The sequence below is a fragment of the Rhincodon typus genome, chromosome 10, assembly GCF_021869965.1.
Source record: "Rhincodon typus isolate 14 chromosome 10, sRhiTyp1.1, whole genome shotgun sequence".
Taxonomy (NCBI): Eukaryota; Metazoa; Chordata; class Chondrichthyes; order Orectolobiformes; family Rhincodontidae; genus Rhincodon; species Rhincodon typus.
The window spans coordinates 48,039,027-48,062,098 of NC_063341.1; the positions used below are offsets into that span (position 1 = coordinate 48,039,027).

The 23,072-nt window shown below is 40.7% G+C and overlaps 1 protein-coding gene across 1 annotated transcript in view; it reads left to right on the plus strand.

Annotated features, from left to right (window-relative positions):
• Positions 1–23,072, plus strand: part of ccdc17 (coiled-coil domain containing 17) — a 62,925-nt gene that overhangs the window by 23,749 nt on the left and 16,104 nt on the right. The window contains exons 4-9 of the mRNA XM_048602104.1: positions 2,873–2,935; positions 4,662–4,791; positions 10,448–10,601; positions 11,206–11,322; positions 15,330–15,457; positions 15,612–15,734. Coding sequence (XP_048458061.1) covers positions 2,873–2,935; positions 4,662–4,791; positions 10,448–10,601; positions 11,206–11,322; positions 15,330–15,457; positions 15,612–15,734 — 715 coding nt within the window. The remainder of the gene's footprint in view (positions 1–2,872; positions 2,936–4,661; positions 4,792–10,447; positions 10,602–11,205; positions 11,323–15,329; positions 15,458–15,611; positions 15,735–23,072) is intronic.

A 23,072-nucleotide genomic window follows, 5' to 3' on the forward strand; every position in this document is an offset into this window, starting at 1 on the left:
CCCCCCCCCCCCCCCCCCCCCCCTCCCGAGAGGAGAAACTCTCCCTCATCTCTGTTTTAAATATGTGACACTTTATTCTGATATTATTCCCTCTAGTTCTAAATTCTCCCATATGGGGAAACAACCTTTCTGCATCAGCCTAGGAATCTTGTATGTTTCAATAACGTTGTCTCTCATTTTCTACATTCCAAAGAGTACAATCTACTCAATCTCTCCTCATATGATGATTCCTCCATAACTGATATCCGCCTAGTGAATCTTCTCTGAACTGCCCAACGCCAAAACATCTTCCCTTAAATAAGTGGTTCAAAACTACTCAATATTTCAATCAGACTATTACCTCGTATAATTTTAGTAGAACTTCCCTAATACTTAATTCCCTTTTGAAGTAAAGCCCAATCTTCCATTTGCCTTCCCTGTTACCCGCTGACCTTGGAAGCTAGGCTTTCCTTATCTAAGTCATTAATATATTTTGTAAATAATTGTGGCCCCAGCACTGAACCCTTTGGCAGGCCACTGAAAAGGCCCCCTTATCCCAAAGCACTGTCTTCTGTTTGTTAGACAATCCTCTGTCAATGCTAATAAACTACCTCCAAAACCATGGACTCTAACCTTAAGTAGCACATTTTAAATGTGTGGTGCCTTATCAAATGTCTTCTGAAAATCGAAATACATCATATCGACTACTTCCCATTTGTCTATCTTGCTTGTTACCTCCTCAAAAAATTCAAGTAAATTTGTCAGGCAGGATTTCCCCTTCATGAAGCCATTTTAACCACGCATGGTTATTTTACGTATTTCTGAATGCACTACTATTACATCCTTTATAATGGGCTTTATATTTTCCTCATGACAGATATTGAGCTAACTGGCCTATAGTTACATATTATTGTCTCCTTCCCTTTGTAGATAAAGGTGTCATATTGGCAGTTTTCCCACTCCCTGGAACTTTTTCCAAAATTTAAAGGTTCCTGGAACATTACTACCATTATCCACTATCTCTGTAGCTGCTTCCTTTAATATTGTAGGATGCATCCCAGGGGGCTTATTGATCTTTACCCCTATTAGACTTTAATCCATTAGAGTTTTATACAATGAGTGTGAGTAGGGCGTGATTGATGGCATTGCAAGTAACACTTTGGAAATATTTCAGAAACTTTGTAGAATAGACATTTGTGTCTCTCAGTTTACAGGAGGACAATTGCCTTGTAAGTGTGGCAGGCATTCAGATATTGACAATTGTGTAGAAAGTCAGCTTTTGATTGGTCATTTCTTAGGAGTTATTGGGACGATGTGACTCCAACCAATCTTGTTCCTTTTCAACCGGACCAGTCAGAAATTTCTGAAGAAGGGTCCCAACCCGAAACGTCAGCTTTCCTGCTCCTCTGATGCTGCCTGGCCTGCTGTGTTCCTCCAGCTCCACACTGTGTTATCACAATCAGAAATACAAGTTGTCATAGTCATACCAGACCATATAGTCGCTCTCTCACTAGAGCAATGACTTGTGATGGTTTAACCTGAGGGTCATCACGCCTCAGAAGAGGGGAGAGGTTGCAATGGAGAGTCTTTCATGGTAACCCATGCTGGTGCAGGTGTTGAGCCCATGCTATGAGCATCATTCTGCATTGCAAAACAGCTGTCCAGCCAACTGTGCTAACTGACATCAATCAGAAATATGGTTAAAAGGTAAAGAAACTTCAACCTTGTCCAAAACTGAAATACACTACCACTCTAGTGCCCGAGAGAGCTGTGAGTTTATTCACTGCATACCTGAGTCTAGCAAACAAGAGAAGACAAAGGCTTAGTCATGGCTTTGTGTTGAAATAATTGACCTCTACATGCAAGTTGTAGCTTTGTTAGGAAGGAATAAATTGGCTAGATTTCATTATCCTGTTTGTTATACAATTACCAACAACCAGCACCACCCCAGCTTCCCTATTCGACTGCAAGTATGCAGATGGTAGGCCCAGAAGGAATTGTGCCTTGCTTTGGTATTATATCCCTTAGGATGGGATGTGCTGGTATTCACTGTTAAGTTTGCATCAGAACAATGATCACATTAGTGATGGATTGGAAAAAATCAGCGTTTTTGTAAGCTGGAAAAAGAAAGAGCTTCAGGAAGAAAAAATAATTTGTTATAGAGTCATAGAGTCATACAACACAGAAACAGGCCCGTCAGCCCAACTCGTCCATGCTGGCCAGGTTTTGTAAACTGAACTTGACCTATTTGCCTGCATTTGGCCCATATCTCCCTAAACCTTTCCTATCCCTGTACCTGTCCAAATGTCTGTCATGTTGTTTTGAATAAATACTGGAAACACGCAAGAGTTCAGTCAGTGTCCGTGTTTCCAGGATTTCCCTTTTTGATTCAAGATTTCAAACATGTACAATGATCTATTTAGTAAAAAATTAAAATGTTTTTTACTAAGCAGGCAGTAAACATCCACTCCCTCCACCACTGATGCTCAGTTGTGGCAATATGTACCATTTATGATATTCTGCAGGAATTCACTGAGGCTCCTTAGACACTATCTTCCAAAGCCACAGGCATTACCGTTTAGAAGGAGAAGGGCAGGGGATACATAGGAACCCTACCATCTGCAAGTTCCCCTCCAAGACACTCAACATTCTGACCTGGAAATATATTGCCCTTCCTTGTGTGTTGATGGGTCCACTTCCTAGCCGTCCCTATCTCACAACTCTGTACATCTACCTACAGCACATGGACTGCAGTGGTTCAAAACAGTAGCTCACCACCACCTTCTGAAGGGCAACTAGAGCAATAAATGCTAGCTTGGCCACAATGCGTACATACCATAAGTGATTTGTACATTACATTCTGACGCATTGGTTATTTTTATGTGCATTTTAGTTTCACAAGTTGAGGATGTCAATTGAAGAAAACCTGCCCACATACAGGTCCTGGCAAGGAGAGGTATGTGAACACATATAATTTAACTGGTTAGTTACTTACCACATTACCATAATTATACGATTGCAATTTTAATTTACTGTTCTTATTATCTGCAATTAAACACCACTTCCAAAGACACAGCATTTTTCTTGTACTTGCCTGTGCATAACATGGGCCAACAAAGTTTTCAGTTAAGAAGGAGACTAATCAACCTTTTGCTAACTCTTGAAGCAATCTAAAGGTAATCCTGACGATACACTTTGAGTGTCATCTCCATGTATCTTCCCCACTTCGATACTAATCCACGTTTTCTTCGATATTGCAATGATTTTTTTCATAATTTTCTCTAAATGCCAAATCTAACAGATCTCTGCATAATGAAGCTCGTCGTATTCACTTTATTTAGTCTGTTTGAGATCAATTTAAGTTTCTATCCACTCATAACCACAGGACATCAGCTTTCCATATTCATGACAATAAACAGTGAGGCCCCAAATGTTAGGTAACAAAGAGGCACGGTATTTTCTTCGAATATTTTAAAATAGCCCATTCGACCTGAACATAAGCAAGCAACACTTTCTAAACCTATGGAGTAAAACTTGAAAACTTGAGCAATTCTAGAAGTTCTGTATAAATAAATAAAATGTGGCTAAAAGGACATCAGCTAGCATGATGCGACAGCCCAAGCAACACAATCAGTACTCTTGAAATTGTAATTTAATTGGAAAATGTCTGTTGCATTTTTGCAAGAAACAGGTAAATGAATAAAAGGAAAATAATGTGCAGTGAAAACCGATAGCACACTCTATAAATCGGTCAATGAAGGCAGTTTGCATGTCATGACAGCTGAACAGTGAAGGAATTACAAAAAAAAACTGTAAAATTATGGGAAAGCAGGTAACAAAACCATCTACTGTAAAGTGAATAGAGACTGTGATCACATCCCCACTGAGCAGAAAACAAATCCTAATCCACATCACCATCACAAACCTTACTTCCTTCACCCACTAACAGATCAGGCCTTTTCCATCACTTAATACAGAAACGGATTGGACAGATTGATACCGACAGATATGGGAAAGCTGGATTCAAGACATTGCAGGGACTTTGAAGGGGAAAGTAAGATGACCAATAAGGCAGTACTTAGCAAAAAGAGCAGAGGGAAATGCACAGGAAGCATTTTGAGGAAGGATTTGAAGCAAAGAAACATAGAAAACAGGAGCATAAGTAGACCATTTGGCCCTTTTGAGCCTGCTTTTCTATTTGTTATGATCATGGATGATCATCCAACTCAGTAGTTTGTTCCCACTTTGCCCAAAATCTTTCAATCCCTTTAGTTCCAAATGTTTTGTCCACCTTCCTCTTGAAATCATATAATATTTTGGCCTTTCTGTGGTAGCCAATCTCACAGGCTCACCACTCTCTGGGTGAAGAAATTGCTTCTCCTCTCAATCCTAAGTGGTTTATCTCATATCCTTAGACATTAACCCCTGGGTCTGGACTCCCTATCAGAACTACTGAATGATCTCAAACTAGTGGCTGGTTTACAAATTAATTCCTACGCTTTATTTGCAAATTTAAACTGGAGTCCAAAGACCTGTACCGTGGCCAATTATTTCAGGTTGTATGAAACTGGAAGAAAATGTGTTATTGATTTGCACATTCAACTGTATGTTCACTTCCAAAAGTAGTTTTTAAGATCTGTCAATGCATGTAACACTGATATAAACTCACCAATATTGCACAGCACAAGATGAGCCCTCTAGTCCAGAGGGACTGGGAACACCAGGAACGGATGCGAGAAATAGCAGAGGTGCATGGTCGACAACTTGCAGATATTAAAGCTCGAAACAAGGATTTGGAGCAGCAAAGAGATGGTAGGAAGTTGTGTAGCATCCTGTTTTCTGTTTGGGAGCAATAGAGACTTTGCCTTCAGTACAATGTATGTTACTTTGTTTACTTAACATTGCTCAGACTTTTGAGTATAGGAGTTGGGACCTCCTGATGAGGTCATACAGAATGTTGGTGGAGCCTCTTCTGGAGTACTGCGTCCAGTTCTGGATGCCCTGTTACAGGAAGGACATTATTAAGCTGGAGAGGGTTGAGAAAAAATTTACCCTGGATGTTGCCAGGAATGGAAGGTTTGAGCTATCTGGAGAGGCTGAGACTTTTCTCACTGGAGCATAGGAAGTTGCAGGGTGACCTTATACAGGTTTATAAAATCATGAGGGGCAGAGATAAGGTGAATGGCAAAAGTTTTTTTCCCTATGGTGGGGGATTTCAAGACTAGGGGACATATTTTTAAGGTGAGAAGAGAAGGATTTAAAAAGGACATGAGGGTCGACTGTTTTACACAGAAAGTGGTTTATATGTGGAATGAACTTCCAAGGAAGTGGTTGATGCAAGTACAGTTACAATGTTTAAAAGACGTTTGGATAAGTACATGAACCAGAAGGGTTTGGAGGGATATGAGCCAAGTGCAGGCAGGTGGGACTAGTTTAGTTTAAGAGTACGGCCAGCATGGACTGGTTGGACTGAAGGGTCTGTTTCCATGCTGTATGACTCTGTGACTTTTAGAACAACACAATTGTTTTCCTATTCACAAATGTACTGCTCAATCAATAAACTGATTTTGGGTTTGAGTTTTAAACTTCACTGGCACTGGACTGAGCTCATGGTGTGGTAGGGGTGTGTGTATGTGTTAAATGTTTGCTGTGATTTAAGGGGTTTAAAGTTACTGCTTAAATGTTGCGCTTAACATAAAACGGTTCAACTCATCCTCCAATAGCTGCTCTTGCTAAATTGTTTGGAAAATTCAATAAAGATAATCAAATTCTTGATTGAAATTGGGTGAAAATTATCTTAGCCAGTATTCTAAGGCAATGTAGAAAGACTGTGATAGTTACAATTATTTTTCTCTCTATTGTGTAGCTTTATGTTAAACCTTATATATGCCTTATGTACACTGTACTCTTTGTTATTTATTTCAGTCTCGTTTGATATCTCTTAACATTGAAAATACAATGAAAATTAAAATCCATGTCAGCACTTTAATTATCACAGAGCTATAATAGAAAGCCTTTTAGGCATCCAGACTGTGGCACACCATTTTCATTTGTAAGCCCAGATTTGACCAGCTTTTCAGGTTTAACATAGTTCTCCAGTCAGCCCTGTTCTGTAGCTTACTCAGTTCTTGATTATCTAATTAATTGGTAATCAGCATATCTCAAAATCTTCACTCTCTGATCAGTGCCACCCTTTGTGGCTATTTGATTGAAATTTTGGATGTTCCATTTATAAGAGGGTAAGGGACAATGGTTTGCAGACCAATATGTTAACCTTGTGGGTTGCTGCTGTGAATGAAAGCCTTGTTTCCTGGTTCTTCTGCCTGGAGACAGGATAATGATTTGGATATTCCAATGGTCCAATAGGAATTAGAGCAGCTGAAGAAAACTGGCGGAGTTCTGGTTGGAGTGAATTCTGTGGGAGTTGAACTGGAAACTGATAATTCAAACAGGCAATTCCCCCCATGTCTGAAACCCATCAAAATAATCCATTAAAGGTGGAGAGTTTGGAGACTTCTTCTGTAGTTTTCCTGGAAAGGTGACATGATTAAAATCCTAGTTCAGTTCCTGGATTATTATTAAGCTGGTCTTCCAATTCAGCATGCTGTTCTCGCCCAACTACACCTCTGCTGATCCTTTATAACATCCTGCCCCTGCCTTTCCCACCAGGCCCCTGATAACCACACTCCCCTGACTGGGCACCTTCCCAACCCAACATGATTCCACTCCTTCAGACCCAATACATCTCTCCTGGCAAACCTCCCCTCCAAACCAAGGCTGGCAACCCAATCCCCTGCCAGTGGCTCTGAACCCCCTCCCACCCACTGGCTTTGACACCCTCCTCCCCACTGCCTCTGGACCAGTTTCAATCACCCATCAGCCAAAACAGGCCCCTCTCCCTGGGGTGGACCCCGCCCCTCTCCCCTGCTGACCCTGACATCCTGCAACTCCTCCCTACTTGCCAGACCAGACACTCTCTCACTGGACCCACTACACAGCCCACCCTATCCTGTCCCCTCCCCACCCCAGCACTGACATCCCCTTCCCCACTGACACACCTATGCCCCCCTCATCTGACCCCACCCACCGACCCTGCCCACCTGGCCTCTTAGCCCTTAACCAATCGCCACCCTAACCCCATCCTTACCATAAGGACTTATCCTTTCTCAGCAGCTGTCAAAGTGCAGCTTTGCTGCTGGATTTAAATCTCAGAAAATGGCAACTGAATGCTGCCAAAGGGGACTTATTTGGCTTCTCCCAATTATCCTGCGCCGCTAAAGGATTGTTTGACTTAAGGTACGCTCTGCTTTTCTGAAGGAGCCTGTATCTGAATTCCTGGCTAAAAATACGGAGCACTGTATTCACGTCTGAAAAAACAAGGAGCAGAATGGCAATCTGAATCTGATTGCCACTGCTCATTAGTGTCCTAGCAGTTTAAACTGTAACTGGACTGTGGATGGTGCAGCAACATCACTCTTTTTAAAAAAAAAACAAAAATGAACAGCTCAAGGATTAGGGTTTCAACAGTGTCTCAATGGACATCCCTGAGAAATCTCACCATCTGGTCGCCACATTGCAGGGAGGATGTGGAGGCTTTGGAGAGGGTGCAGAAGAGGTTTATCAGGATGTTCCCTGGATTAGAGAGTATGAGCTATAAGGAGAGGCTAGAAAAACTCTGGTTGTTTTCTCTTGAGTGGCGGAGGCTGAGGGGAGACTTGATAGAAGTCTATAAAATTATGAGATGCATAAATAGGGTTTACAGTCAGAATATTTTTCCCCAGAGTTGAAATGCCTAATACTAGGGGGCATGCATTTAAAGTTAAAGGGGGAAAGTTCAAATGAGACGTGGGGGACAAGTTTTTTTACACAGCGTGCTAGGAGTCTGGAATGCAGTGCCAGGGGTGGTTGTGGAGGCAGATACAATAGAGGCATTTAAGGGGCTTTTAGATAAGCACATGAATATACAAGGAATGGAGGGATATAGACCAATGGCAGGCGGACGGAATTAGTTTCATTTGGCGTCATGTTTGGCATGACATCGTGGGCCAAAGGGCCCATTCCTGTTCTGTATAATTCTATGTTCTCAAAGTAGCTTGTTTAAGGTAAAAGCCATTTCTTATTTGCAACCTCCCCGTACAATTACCGTTCTTGCTAACGCCAAATAACTACCACGATAGAACTTCGGGAAGAGTCCTGTGAGCATAATGATAGTGTTCCTTAGTGTTCTGCGGAGGGATCACTGGACCTGAAACGTTAACTCGATTTTTCTTCTCAGATGCTGCCAGACCTGCTGAGCTTTGTCAGCAACTTCTGTTTTTGTTTGTGTTGCTTACTTGTGTTGTTTTATCTCTATTTCAAAATCCCTCAAATCATCCTGTGGAACAATGCTGCAGCCCACTGCTCCTCTCTCAGTTCTACTGCTGCCAGCTCCTCAGATTTGAATTTCATCACGACTGAGGGATTTCTTTTTATTCATTCATGGGATGTGGACATTGCTAGTCATGCCAGCATCCCAAACTGCCCTTGAGAAAGTGATGGTAAGCTGCTTTCTCGAACCGCTGCTGTCTGTTTGGTGCAGGAGATCCCGAAGTGCTGTTCAGGATGGAGTTACAGGATTTTAACCCAGGAAGTCAGGATGGCGATCAATTGGTGCTCCTACGTATCTGCTGCCCTTGTCCTTTGTGCCAGGAATGACCCCATCCACTTAACCAGAGTGAATTTTAAGGATTGGCTTGAAGTTGGGGAAGTAAGAGTCAATGTAAGTCAGCAGGCATGGGAATAAATGGACCTGGTGTAAGGTCATTGAGAAGCAGCGGATATTTATGGTGCAATGTGCCATAATGGTCTTAAATGTGTAAAGTAACAATTCAATCTGATTTACCACAAACATTACTATAGGCGATCTCTTAATATTAATCATTCAAATAACTGAAGTTAAATTCTGAAATAAATATTAATGCATGAATTTGCACCTATTACGTTGCTGTGTCAATGTGAATTGTAGAATCTTCTAGTCCAAGTGGTCACTGCTGGTGTTTAGACTCCAAGAGCCTTCAACCACACAAATGACCTCTTCTACACCTGCCCCAGAATCCCTTTATTCCCATTTCTCTCATGCACGTAAACCCCTTCTTTTATGTATGGACCCGTGCATTATAATTACTGACTGTATGGATATCCAGGCTGCAATATTACATCGCATGAAAGGTTTTTGAGGATGGGAGAATCTATCATTTCAAATGTACTCCCACTCAAAGCTGTTTTAGTAGCAGTAAGCTTAGTGATATCTGCGTTTGCTGCCATGGAAAGGTGACAAGCATGATTAACACAGTGGCTCAGTGGTTAGCACTGCTGTCTCTCAGCTCTAGGGACCCGGGTTCAATTCCACCCTCGGGCGACTGTCTGTGTGGAGTTTGTACATTCTCCCCGTGTCTGCGTGGGTTTCCTCTGGGTGCTCCAGTTTCCTCCCACAGTCCAAAGATGTGCAGGCTAGATGGATTGGCCATGCTAAATTACCCGTAGTGTTCAGGGATGTATAGCATAGGTGCGTTATAAGGGGATGTGTCTGGGTGGGATGCTCCAAGGGTCGTTGTGGACTTGTTGGGCCAAAGGGCCTGCTTCCACACTGTAGGGAGTCTGTGTTCTTGTTTAACATATTAACTTGAGATACCACATGTAAGTGGGAACCTGATTTAAAATGACCTGCTGCATAGAAATGATATGGAAGTGCCAGTGTTGGATTGGAGTGGACAAGGTCGAAAATCACAACACCAGCTTATTGTCCAACGGTTTATTTGAAGACACGAGCATAGAAAGGCAGGTGAGGGCTCCCAGCTCCACAGGTTTCAGTGCCTTCTCCAGCATTCTTTGTGAGCTAGTATGAACAAATAATCCTTTGGACTCCCATGGCTTTGATCTTCCCCCATCTCCAGCCTTGATGATCTCTGTCTCCAGACCCTGCACCCAGTCCCAACATTCTGCTCTTGCACCATGTCTAAAGTTAGCAGGCAACAGGTCAGCATCAGATCCAATGATCAAGAAGCCCACCTTTTAAGTTTGACCTGACTTCCACGTCCCCAAGCACACTGGATTCGTCCACCATATTCAACCTCTTCCTTCCTCTCTCCATTAATTTGAAGGCCATCATTTTAAAAACTTGGAAATTCTGCTGCTGATACCAAGTCTTACTCACCAGAACCTACTGGTTAGTGTGTCTGATTCACAGTGCTGCCAGCCTCCAGGCTGCTGATTTGAATGATTAGAAAATATTTGAGTGCTGTGAATCAAACCTGTTTATGTCTGGTCTGATTCTCCAATTTATGCTCCTAATATAGTGCCCTGGAACTGAGTCTGTAACATTATGGCCAAAATGCAGTTTATTGATGATGTCTCAGGTTGATTGTTTCATATTCTTAGATAGCAGTTCAATATTTTAAGGATCACTGGACGACTTCTTTATTTTTATAAGAAATTCATCAGCGGCTGGAAGAGCTTTCATCTAAAGAACACTTCACAGCCCATATTGAACAAATGTTGCTGGAACTTAAGACGCAGGAAGAGAAGAATCAACGTGCTTTAGATGCACTTCGAGAGCAAATTGAATTGCTGCAGGTGGAATCCACGTAGGTATATAAATAAACATAGAATAATCAACCAGAAGACACTAACATAAAAGAATACTCGCTCGAGCCTCAATACTTACTTTACATTTTAATTCACTTGCTATGGGGTCAATGGTCAGACGTTTTTAGTGGTTTGATGAGCCATTTCACAGAATAGTTCAAACTCAACATTGTGATTGATTCTGAAGTCATGTTACAGGCCAGACCAGGTGAGAATGGCAGATTTCTTTCCCCAGAGGACATTAGTGAACCAAATGGGTTTTTACAACAATCAACAGTGGTGACATGGTCACCATTAGCATAGCGTTTTATTCCAGATTTATTTTATGGCATTCAAATCTGCCATGGTGGGATTTGTCTCCCTGTCCCCAGAGCAATAACCTGCAATTCTGAGTTACAGGCCCACAACTAATCCATTAACACCGGATTACATTACTAATATTCCACTACCACCCACCGGATATGTCTGGCAAGAGTTTATGCTTGTATTTCAATTTCTTGCACAATCAGTCTAACCATTGTTATTTTGACAAGAGTAATATAAATGTTTTGACTCAGTGTTGTAAATTATATATAATTCCACCTACTTGTTTCCTTGTCCTAGTGTCAAGCAGGATTCAGTCCATGTTGTAGACAATTCTCCCGCAGAGAGAAAGGAAGACAAAATGCCACTTAATTTTGTATCATTTGCCAGTGGTGACAGCCTATCAACTGAAATAGGGTGAGAAAACTATACTTAAAAAAATACATCAAATACAATATGTTTACCAGCTGAGAAATAACAAAATTGTGTCTAAACTGAATCTAATTCACATTTTTATTATGGGACTATGCTATGTCAACAATGTGTTGACCTAATACTTCTTGATTCATTTTTATTTTGTCATAGCTTGAGTTATGATTTAACATCACACCTGATCAGAAATATTTTATCAGCAATAAAAACCCTACAATTTCTAATCATAAAGTAGGAGTTGGTGCCTTGCTTTACAATTAGTTTATTTCATTCATGCCTTGTTAGCATTTTGAAGACCTCAATCTCTAACATGAAATAAAAGTAGCGATCGTTCTTAAAATAATATTCTTAAGAATTTTCAATCCATGAAATAGTTTACTGTTCGCTGGCAACTGTGTGTCTTTGAGAGAGAAAGTGTTCAAAATTTGACTGCCTACAGAAAGTCTGGACTTAATATTGAGCTTTATTAACTTTAAGCAACCTGTGTCAATAAACGGGCTGGCACACTGGCTCAGCGGTTAGCATCACTGCCTCAAAGCGCCAGGGATCTGGGTTTGATTCCACCCGAGGGTGACTGTCTGTTTGCACATTATCTGAGTGGGTTTCCTCCCACAGTCCAAAGATGTGTAAATTAGGTGGATTAGCCATGCCAAATTGCTCACAGTATCCAGGGATGTGCAGCCGAGGTAGATTAGCTATGGGAAATGCAGGGTTACAAGGATAGGGTTGGATGTTGGTTCGAGGTGGGATGCTCTTTTGAGTGTCAATGTAGACTTGATGGGCCTAATGCCTCCTTCCACACTGTAAGGATTCTATATTTCTGTGAATCAGCATCCCACCCCGATGTATACTTACCCTTAATTGGGATGGGCTGAATGGTCTACTCCTGTTCCTATATTCCTATGATTATTTGCTCAGATGGAAAGTTAGTTTGGTGGATTTAGCACCTATTGGACCTCCATATCAGACGTCTGATAGTAAGGTTCAATCAAATTTACATTTTTTGGACAAAATCTCAGCAGAATTTTCACCATTCAGAATAGTGTGGATGGACAAAGGAAATAATTCAAACAGTACAGTAGAACTGTCTGCCTGACTTGCTGCTGGAAAGCTCAACCAACTTTCAAAATATTTCAATAATTTCTTAAAATTTTCTTCCATTTATCACAGCAATGCCAAGCATCAGATATATAATATGCTGACATTCAATGATGTTATGACAGTAATTATAGAGAAATATAGAAAATAGTGGAAGAAAAAGTTAAAGAAGAACATGTGTCTGTATGGGTAAATGATGTGGAGGTGCTGGTGTCAGACTGGGGTGGACAGAGGTGACCTGTCAAAGGAGCAGTGCTCTGAAAGCTTGTGATTTTAAATAAACCTGTTGGACTATAACCTGGTGTTGTGTGACTTCTGACTATGAGTGAGTGCTGTTGAGAAGCAAGATGAAAATGGAAAATTTGCTAGTGAATGAAACGGCAATACAAGATGCAAAGTAACTTTATGAAAAATGACTGGCAGCTAACATTAAAGGACATCACCAAGTTTTTTTAAAAGCACAGCAATAAAAAAAAGTTTGGTAAAATGAGGAGTTAGAAACAGAAAAGGGATATACATTTAGGTGTTAAGTTAATACTTTGCATTTGTCTTTACCAACAAGCCAAATGCTGCCCAGATCACCATGACAGAGGAGGAAACCCAATCACTTGGAAGGTTTAAACTTGGTAAGAAGAAGGTACTTGATAAGTTGTTAGTACTTAAAAGTTGATTAGCTCCCAGGACTGGGTCAGATGCATCCATGGGTATTGAAAGAAGTGAGAGTGGAAAAGGCAGAGGCACTGGCAACAATCTTTCAATCTTCCTTAGTTTCAGGGGTGATGCTGGAGAACTGGAGAATTGCAAACATTACACACTTGTTCAAGAAAGGTTGTAAGGTTCAAAAAAAGATCGGCCCCACAATTACAGACTAGTCAGTTTAACGTCAGAAGTGGGGAAATTTCCAGAAATTATTCAGGATAGAATTAATAGTCCTATGACAAATGTGGATGGATTTGGAAAAGTCAGTGTGGATTTGTTCAGGGAATGTGATGACTAACTATCTTGCTGGAGCTTTTGAAGAGGTAATAGGGAGGGATGATGAAGGGAAGCTCTTGATATAGTTAATATGGACTTCCAAGAGAAATTTAATACCAAGCCCCACACAGACACGTGAGGAAAGTGATAGGTTATGAATTACAAGGGACAGTAGCAACATGGATACAATATTGGCCAATTGATAGACAAGACAGAATAATGAATAATAATGGACATTTTCAGGCTGGAAGAAGGTTTGTAGCGGAGTTCACCAGTGCTTGGTGTTGGGATCCTTGCTTTGTCTGATATTAATGAATAATCTAGATCTTGGTATACAAGAGACAATTTCAAAGTTTGTGGATGATACAAAACTTGGGAGAACTGTAAACTGTGAGGAGAACCATGTAGAACTTCACAAGAACATTGACATTTTGGTGGAATGGGTGGGTAGATGATGTATGAATTTCAATGTGGAGAATTATACAGTAACATAGAAACATAAGAAATAGGAACAGGAGTAGGCTATTTAACTCCTCAAGCCTGTGCCCCCATTCAATATGGTCATGGCTGACCATCGAGATCAATACCTGAATCCTGACCTCCCCAATATCCCTTGATCCCTTGAACCACAAGAGCTATATCTACCTCCTCCTTGAAAACAGAATGTTTTGACTTCAACTATTTCCGGTGGTGATGAATTCCACAGGCCCACCACTATCTGGGTATATAATTTGGTCCAAAGAGAGACAATATAAAATACAGGATATGCAGGAGCTGAGAGACCTAGGTATAAATGTGTACATAATTCATTAGAGGTAGCAGTACAGGTAGAGACTGAGAGTAAAACATGCAGTATTGTAGACTTCATAAATAGGGGTATAGAGCACAAGAGCAGGAAGGTTCTGATGAACAGAAATAAGTCACTGATTATATTTCATCTGGAGTGCTGTGTGCAGTCTGGGCACCACTCTATACAAGGGATGTGAATAGAATGGAGAGGGGGTGCAAAAGAGGTTGACAAGAATATTCCAGGAATAAAACACTTCAGTTTTGAGGAAAGATGAGGGAAGTTGGGACTGTTTTTCCTGGAAAGAAGGAGGCTGAGGGAGATTTCAAAATCATGAGGGTTCTGGCCCGAGTGGATAGGGAGAAACTGTCCCCACTCTTAAACGGATTCAAAGAACCAGAGGGCATAGTTCTGAACTATTTTGTAAAGGGAGCATATGTAAGTTCTGAAAGGTGCTTTGAAAGAGGCAACATTGATTGATAGATGACCTGCATCTTCCCTCCAGAAGGGTCTCTTTACCTGATGCAGTAACATATAACTTATCTCCTGTAATAAAAGAATCTCGACATGGGTAATGTGGTATTGAAAGATCCATCTGACATTTATTACAGCTAACTGTTATATGCAAATATCACACACTGTGATGCAGTGATAATGCCATGAGTATGTCTCAATGTTATAGTCCTAGAGATCTAAAGCACAGAAAAAAGCCTTTCTGCTCATCGAGTCTGCATCTGACAAAAACAACTATCTAATTCCAAGAGTGACATATTAACTATGTGTCAGAGATAGCTGTGTATGATAGTGTAAACTTCAGAACTTTAATGCCTCCTGCATTGTCTTTAATTCTACTAATTGTATATTCAACATTAATGATTTAAATAAAAACTGAAAATAACAGTTCAGTCAACTTCTATCATGAGAAAAGAGAATTCATGATGTTTTAGCTGAGTGCCTTACCTTGGGCTTAATTCTCATTTGGTGGCAAAATATACAGTGCCAGGTGTTTGAGGGGATTGCTTTCTTGTACAAATTGAGGGATTTTAGCAAGATTGAAATTGGAGTCTTAACATGCTGCATTAAGGTAACGTCTACTTTTGCATTATGGTTTTTTCCTTTCCTTTCTTTCCAGTGCACTGAAACTGGTTTACCTTCAGAATGGTGGCAATGATCCTACTATTCTTGCCCAGATGGATGGTCTTCAGGCAGAGGCTCAACTTCTGGAAAAGTCTACACGACCACCAAAGGAGAAAAAGAAAAGTTTGTAACGATAACTTATCAACTTCATAGAACTAGAAAATACACGTTGTTTTATTTTTGGGGAAATGACTGTTCTTGAAGAAGGAATTATTGTATCAAAGAAATAAAACAAAAGCATTTTAACTGGATCTGTTATGATTCTTACACATTGCAGAACATGAGTCACCTCGCAGATCACTAGACACTGAGCTTCTAGCTGTGGAACTTGAGAACCAACGTCTGGAAGATGAAATATTAAAACTACAGCTTCAGCGAGAGAGGAGGAACCCTGATGATGGTAGGTCTTGGGCTCTCGAAAATGACCCCGATGCATATGGTTATACACTACGTTAATAATTTAACGTGATGTTAGTAGATAGCCACTGATGGGCAATCCATTAATGGAAAATTACAGACCTGATGAAGTAATCACTAAACTTAGCAGTTGCTGGAATACAGTTGGGTGTACATTGTTCATTTTTATACGAAAGGAAACTTTCCAGTCCAATAATGTGAGAAAACAAAACCTATAATTGAATAGTGATACTGAATTGTAAGGTGTGCAATTAATCTAAGCTTCATTGAGTTCTAGAATTAACACCCCTGCTTGTTAACTGTGTATCGATTGTTTACTGAGTTGTGTCAATTTAAATGTTGTAAGTTCACTCATGTCGTATACATTTCTCACATCTTGAACTAGGTCTATTTTGAGTTAGTATGAGATTTTATTTTAATTCTTACGGCAGTAAAATCAGGATAATGAATGTAAACCAAATCTTGTATGTTGCTAATGATTGTACTTTTAGAAACATGTAATAAAATATAATTTGAATAGGAAAAATTGTCTGTTGTTAATAACACAAGATTTCTCATCATATTAAGTAAAATATTAATGATTGGACTGAGACAGGACAATTCAATCCACAACTCCAGGTCACACTACTGACCATCTGCTTTATCAGAGATTTTATACCCCCTTTAATTTCATGAGGAGAAGTTCTGCAAAATGTTTCCCTTAAGGTAAATTGCATTCTATTTGGCCTACCTGTGTCAGTTACAATCTTAGTATAACAGTTACATGCTGTGGAGTTGAGGAATGATTGTATTCAAACCATTGTTGAGTCATTTAAACACTGCGTATGCTGGAAATCTGAAATAATAGCAAAACATGCTGTAAGTGCTGAGCAAATAGGCAGCATCTGTGGGCAGAAAGCAACATAAATATTTAACATAAAAACCAAAGAACTATGGATGCTGGAAATCGGAGACAGAAACAGAAATTGCTGGAAAAATTCAGTAGGCCTGGCAGCATCTGTGGACAGAAAGCAGAGTTAACATTTTGGATCCAGTAAATGTTTAGGTTGATAATCTTTCATCAGAACAGATGAAAGATAGAACGGTTAGAGGTTTTAAGTGAGAAGAAGGGACTGGGGAGGGAACAGGAAGTATAAAAGTTTAGGTCTGTATTAAGATGGAGTATAGGAGAGAGTAACTGATGAAAGACTTCATGGTGCATAAGTCAAAGAGAACGGTAAATAAAATCTGAGAACTTTTCCACCAATTTCTGTTTTTTTGCCAAAGATATTAGGTGCAGTAAAGGAACAAAAGTTGTGTCCAGATGAAACGTAATGCCAGCCTCCTTAATTCAACATAGAGATAAAGAAACGAGCCAATGAGAAACAAAAACACATTGAACATGATGGAGGCAGATGTTGTGATATGAAGCTGTCAAAGTTGAGTCCAGAAGGCAATAGACTGGTACAGGGTGCTGTTCCTTGAGCTTGTATAGAATTTCACTGCAGCACTATAGCAGGGCATTGACTGAATGGTCAGAATGAGGGCACAATGGAGACCTAAAATGACAAACAATGAGAAACCTGAGGTCATGCTTATGGACTGAAGAGGTGTTCTGTAAAGTGGTCACCCAGTCTAAGTTTGGCCTTCCTACTGTAGATGACCAAATATTGTAAACAGTGACTAAAGTATAATAAAGTGAAAAGGGTACAAGGAAATGACCATTCCATTTGGAATAGTGTGTTTGGAGCTTTGGGTGATGAGAAGGGAGGAAGTGAAAGTAGAAGGGTTGAATCTCCTGCAATTGCACAGAAAGATGGTGAGTGTGTGTTTGGGTAACAGTGGAGTAGAATGTCGAGCTTTGGGAATGCTGTAAGGGGTGGGCAGGGAAAGATGTTTGGTGGCATCACACAGGAGTAGGTGAAACTCGCATAAGATGATTCATTGAACACGGGCTGATGGGTGCGAGGAGGAAGGGAAATGGGCTATTGTGATCAAGAGGGATTGGGAAGGGAAAGGAAGAATTATCAGACACCTGAAGTGTAAAATTGCATCATCAGATTAGATATGATGGAGCCAGAGAAACTGGGCCAATGCCATTGAATTCTTATGGGTATGAGGAAGTGTAGTTAAGGTAGCTATGGGAGTCTGTGCCTTTGCAGTGAATATTAGTTGATGGTCTATCTCTGGAAATGAATATAGAGGAATTAGGGAAGGGAAGGTGAGAGTCAGGGATTGACCAGGTGAAGGTGATGGAAAGTTAGAAACAGAGTCAATGAAATTTTTTGAGTCATAGTGAAAGCAGGAGGTGGAACTGATACAGTCCAAATAAAAGATAATGAGTAGGAGTAGAGTAATCAATGTTCTACCTGTTCTACAAAAAGCTCAGGCATAACAAGAATTTTTATTTGGGCTAAAGTAAGTTGAAAGTTGAAAGAGAAGTTGCTCAGAAAAAGATCAAACTCAGTCAGGCAGAGGAAGGTGTGGTAGAAGGGATCTCGAAGGGTTTCTCTTCAAACAGAGCACTGAGACCCTTCTACAAAGGAATGAAGGTATAGACCAATTAGTTGACTGAATGTTCATAGTGAAGAGAATACAATTAGAACCAGGAAGCTGGAGACATTGGAGGAGATGTGAATGTAGGTAAGAAGGGAGTGTAATTTTTGTTTTTATTTTAGTCTTGTTCCTAATCAAATATTCATTCAGATTAATAATTAATGTTTCTCACCAAATGTCTCCTATATTCTTTTCTAATGAAAGCATTAATACTTTGCAGTTTTACAGGAACTGGAGCCCTCTTATTTGCACTGGAGTGAACTTTGTCAGTGAGAGTTACAGGCTGAAGAGAGAGGATACCATAGATAAGCTGTTACAAATTCAGATTTTACAACAAATAAATGGTCTTTATTACATCAGTGCTGCTTACTGCTTTAAGCAGGTCATCTTGAGTATGTCATTTGGTTCAACAATAAACTAAATTATAGCATGACCCAGGGGTGCAACAACAATGTCTTCATATTTTGATGAAAAACCATCAGCTTGACACGGTAACTCTGCATCTATCCATAGATGCTCCCTCATCTGCACAGTGTTTCCAGCATTTTTGCTTTACTGATTACTAATGGTGACAGACGAACGCTGCAGCGGTGGCAGAGTGGGGGCCCCTGGCTGCAATAAGCCCAGAGCGTGGATTCTTTCAGTGGTGGTGCGTCATCGGTGCCCGGAGCAGGAACCTTGGAAAAGTTCTGGAGCCACGTTTGGGGCCCTGGCTGATGAAGATGAGCTCTGTTTATGTACTTTTTATTTTTTTTTAATCTCAAATTGGTGCCGGATTGTGGTGACCAAACATATTTCACTCTATCTCCCTAGATATATGTGACAATAACTCATCAATTCATTCGTTCATTCACTTAACGTCTTTGTGTGATCTGAATTGGATAGTTGTGTCCTTATTTTCAAACATGTATGAGCACACTTTTTAAAAGCACAATTCTTATAATTAACTTTTCTTTACACTCCAATATATGAAAAATGGACAAGGTTTTTTTTAAATTAATTTATGGGATATGAGAATCACTGGCTAGGCCATCATTTATTGCCCATCCCTAGTTGCTCTTAAGAAATTATTGGTGAGCTACCTTCTTGACTTGTTGTAGTACATGTTCTGTAGGTAACCACAATTCCTTTAGGAAGGGAATTCCAGGATTTTGACCAAGTGACATTGAAGAACCATTCATATGCTTCTAAAACCGGATGGTGGATGGTTTGAAGGGAAGTTTGGAAATGGTGATGCCCCTAGGTATCTGTTACTCTTGTTTTTCCAGGTGGTAGAGGACCTGGGTTTGGAAGATGCTTTTGAAGGAGTCTTGATGAGTTGTTGCAGAGCATCTTGTAGATAGGACACACTGTGATGACTGTGCGTCAGTGGTGTAGGGAGTGACTGTTCCATGTTTAGATGTGATACCAGCTGTTTTGTCCTGCATTATGTCAAATTTCTTGTGTTGTTGGAGCTGCACATATCCAGGCAATTGAACAGTATTCCATCACACTCCTGACTTGTATTTTGTAGTCGGTGGGCAGGCTTTGGGGAGTCAGGAGATTAGTTGCTCCCTACAAGATTCTTAGTCTCTGACCTGATCTAACCAGAGTATTTGTATGACTAGTCCTTATCAGCTTGTGGTAAATGGCAACTCCTAAGATTTTCAGAGTGGGACTTTCAATGATGGTAATACCATTGAATGAAACGGAATGATGCTTAGATTCAGCTTTGTTGGAGATTTTTATTTCCCAGCATTGTGTGGTGAATAACACTCACCAAGCCTGGGAGTTGTCCAGATCGTTCTGCATTTGGACACAGACTTCTTCAGTATCGAAGGATAGGCTGATGTACTTAACATTGTGCACTCATTAGTGAAGATGGTTACCCCCTGCCATATGATGGAGGGAAGATTGATAAAGAAGCTGAAAATGTTTGAGCCTGGACCACTTCCCTGAGGAACTCTTGCAGTGATGCTGAGATGCTTGATCTCCATAATCATAACCATCTTTCTTTGTATTAGCTGAATCTAAGCATCATTCCATTTCATTCAATGGTATTACCATCATTGAAAGTCCCACTCTGAAAATCTTAGGAGTTGCCATTTACCACAAGCTGATAAGGACTAGTCATACAGGTAGGACTGCACCTAGTACAGAGTATTCCCTGTGATTCCCATTGACTCCAGTTTTGCCAGGGTTCTTTGATGCCACACTCAGTCAAATGCAGCTTTCATGTCAAGGGCAGCCACCCTTATGTTCCCTTAGAAGTCAGCTCATTTAGTACTAAGAGACAACATAGTGCGGAGCTGGAGGAACACAGCAGACCAAGCAGCATCAGAGGAGCAGGAAAGTTGACATTTCGGGTTGGGATCCTTCTTCAACTTTCCTGCTCCTCTGATGCTGCCTGGCCTCCTGTGTTCCTCCAGCTGCATGCTGTTTATCTCTGACTTTAGCATCTGCAGTTCTTGCTATCTCATTTAGTACTAATACTGTAATGAGGTCAGGAGGTGAGTGACCCTGGCAGAACCCAAACAGAGTGTCAGTGAGCAAGTTATTGTTCATTAAGTGCCATTTGATAACTTTGATGCCTTCTATCACTTTATTGATGATTGAGAGTGGATAAGGGGGTGGTAATTGTTTAATTGATTTGTCCTTTTTTTTTTGTACACAGGATATACCTAGACAATTTCTACATTGTTGGGTAGATAAGAATATACAAACGTACAAATTAGGAATAGGTGTAGGCCATTCAGTCTGTCAAGCCTGCTCTACTGTTCGATAAAATTTGGCATTTGATTGTAACCTCAAATTCACATTTCCACCTGTCCCGAATAACCTTTCAGTCAATTGCTTAACAAGACTCTATCTGTCTCTGCCTTAAAAATATTCAAGGACACTGCTTCTGTCACTTTTCCAGGAAGAATGTTCCAAAAATTCTCAAGCTTCTCATGTTGTAATTGTCCTGAAACAGCTTGAAGAGGGCTGTGGCTAGTTCTGGAGCACAAGTCTTCGGTTCTATTTAAAACCCGAAAGAACTGCGGATGCTGTAAATCAGGAACAAAAACAGAAGTTGCTGAAAAAGCTCAGCAAGTCTGGCAGCTTCTGTGAAGAAAAAAATCAGAGTTAATGTTTTTCTTCACAGATGCTGCCAGACCTGCTGAGCTTTTCCAGCAACTTCTGTTTCTGTTCTTCAGTTTTATTGTTGGAATGATGTCAGGCTCATAACCAGGGCAGTATGGGAGATGATGGCCTAGTGATATTATCACTAATCTGTTGATTTAGATATCCAGGTAATGTATTGGGGACTGGGGTTCAAATCCTGCCATGGCAGACGGTGGAATTTGAATTCAAACTATATTGAATTCAATAAAAATCTGGAATTAAGAGTGTAATGATGACCATGGGTCGATTTTTGGAAAAGCCCATCTGGTTCATTAACGTCCTTCAGGGAAGGAAACTGCCATCTTCACCTGGTCTGACCTATATGTGACTCCAGACCACAGCAATGTGGTTGGCTCTTAGCTGCCATCTGGGCAATAAGGGGTGGGCAATAAAAGCTGCCTAGCCAGTGATGCCCACATCCCGTTGATGTATAAAATAAAACTATCCAGAGCCTTTTCCATTTCTCCACGTCACATGGAATGAATTGAACTGGGACTGAAGACTGTCATTTGTGATGGAGTGGGCCCCAGGAGGAGGATGAGATAGGTAATCCACTCAGCACTATTGGCTGAAGTGCAAATGCTTCAGCCTTGTCATTGCACTGATGTGTTCCCTCATTATTGAGGTGGGAATATTTATGAAGGAAGTTGTTTATTGTCCACCAGTATTCATGACTGGATGTGGCAGAACTACAGAGCTTAGACCTGATCTGTTGATTATGGGAGCACCAAATTCTATTGTCTACTAATTATTCTGTTTAACTCGCAGTAGTCCTACGCTATAGCTTCACCAGCTTGACACCTCATTTTTACATATGCCTGGTGCTGCTCTTGGCATGTCTTCCTGCACCTTTCATTGAACAAGGGTTGATTCCCTAGCTTGGGCGTCATAGCTGAGTGGGTGATATGCTCGGGCATGAGGTAGCAGATTGTGTTGGAGTATTGTTCTGCTGCTACTGGTCCACAGTTCCTCATGGATGTCCAGCCTTGAGTTGCTAGATGTTTGGAGTCAATGTTGAGGACTCGCAAGGCATTTCCCTCCATATTGCAACCGTGCCACCATCTCTGCTGGATCTGTCTGTTGGTGGGACAGGAAATACCCAGGGATGGTGCTAGCGGTGTCTGGCACGTAGTCATTCTCACTGAATCAGAACTTACGAACATTATCAGGTTGTTGCTTGGCTAGTCTATGGGACAGTTCTGAATTTTGTCACAAGTCAAGAGGTGTTCGTAACAAGGACTTTACAGGGTTGACAGGGCTACGTGTATTGTTTTCTTTTCTGTGCCTTGGCCAATACTGGATTGATGGTTCATTTCTTTCTTCAGACCTTGTAGTGGTTTTGATACAACTGAGTGACTTGTTAGGCCATTTCAGAGCACGTTTAAATATTGCTGTACATCTGGAATTAAACATAGGCCAGATCAGATGAGGATGGCAGATTTCCTAACCTAAAGAAGATTAGTGAATCAAATGGGTGTTTACAATAGTTACCATTGTTAACATTATACTAGCTTCTGATTCAAATTTCACCATCAACTGTGGTGGGATTTAAACTCATGTCCACACAGCATTAGCCTGGGTCTCTGGGTCACTAAGGTGACAGTATCATGCTTCATGTTTACATTTGGAGAACCCTAAATCT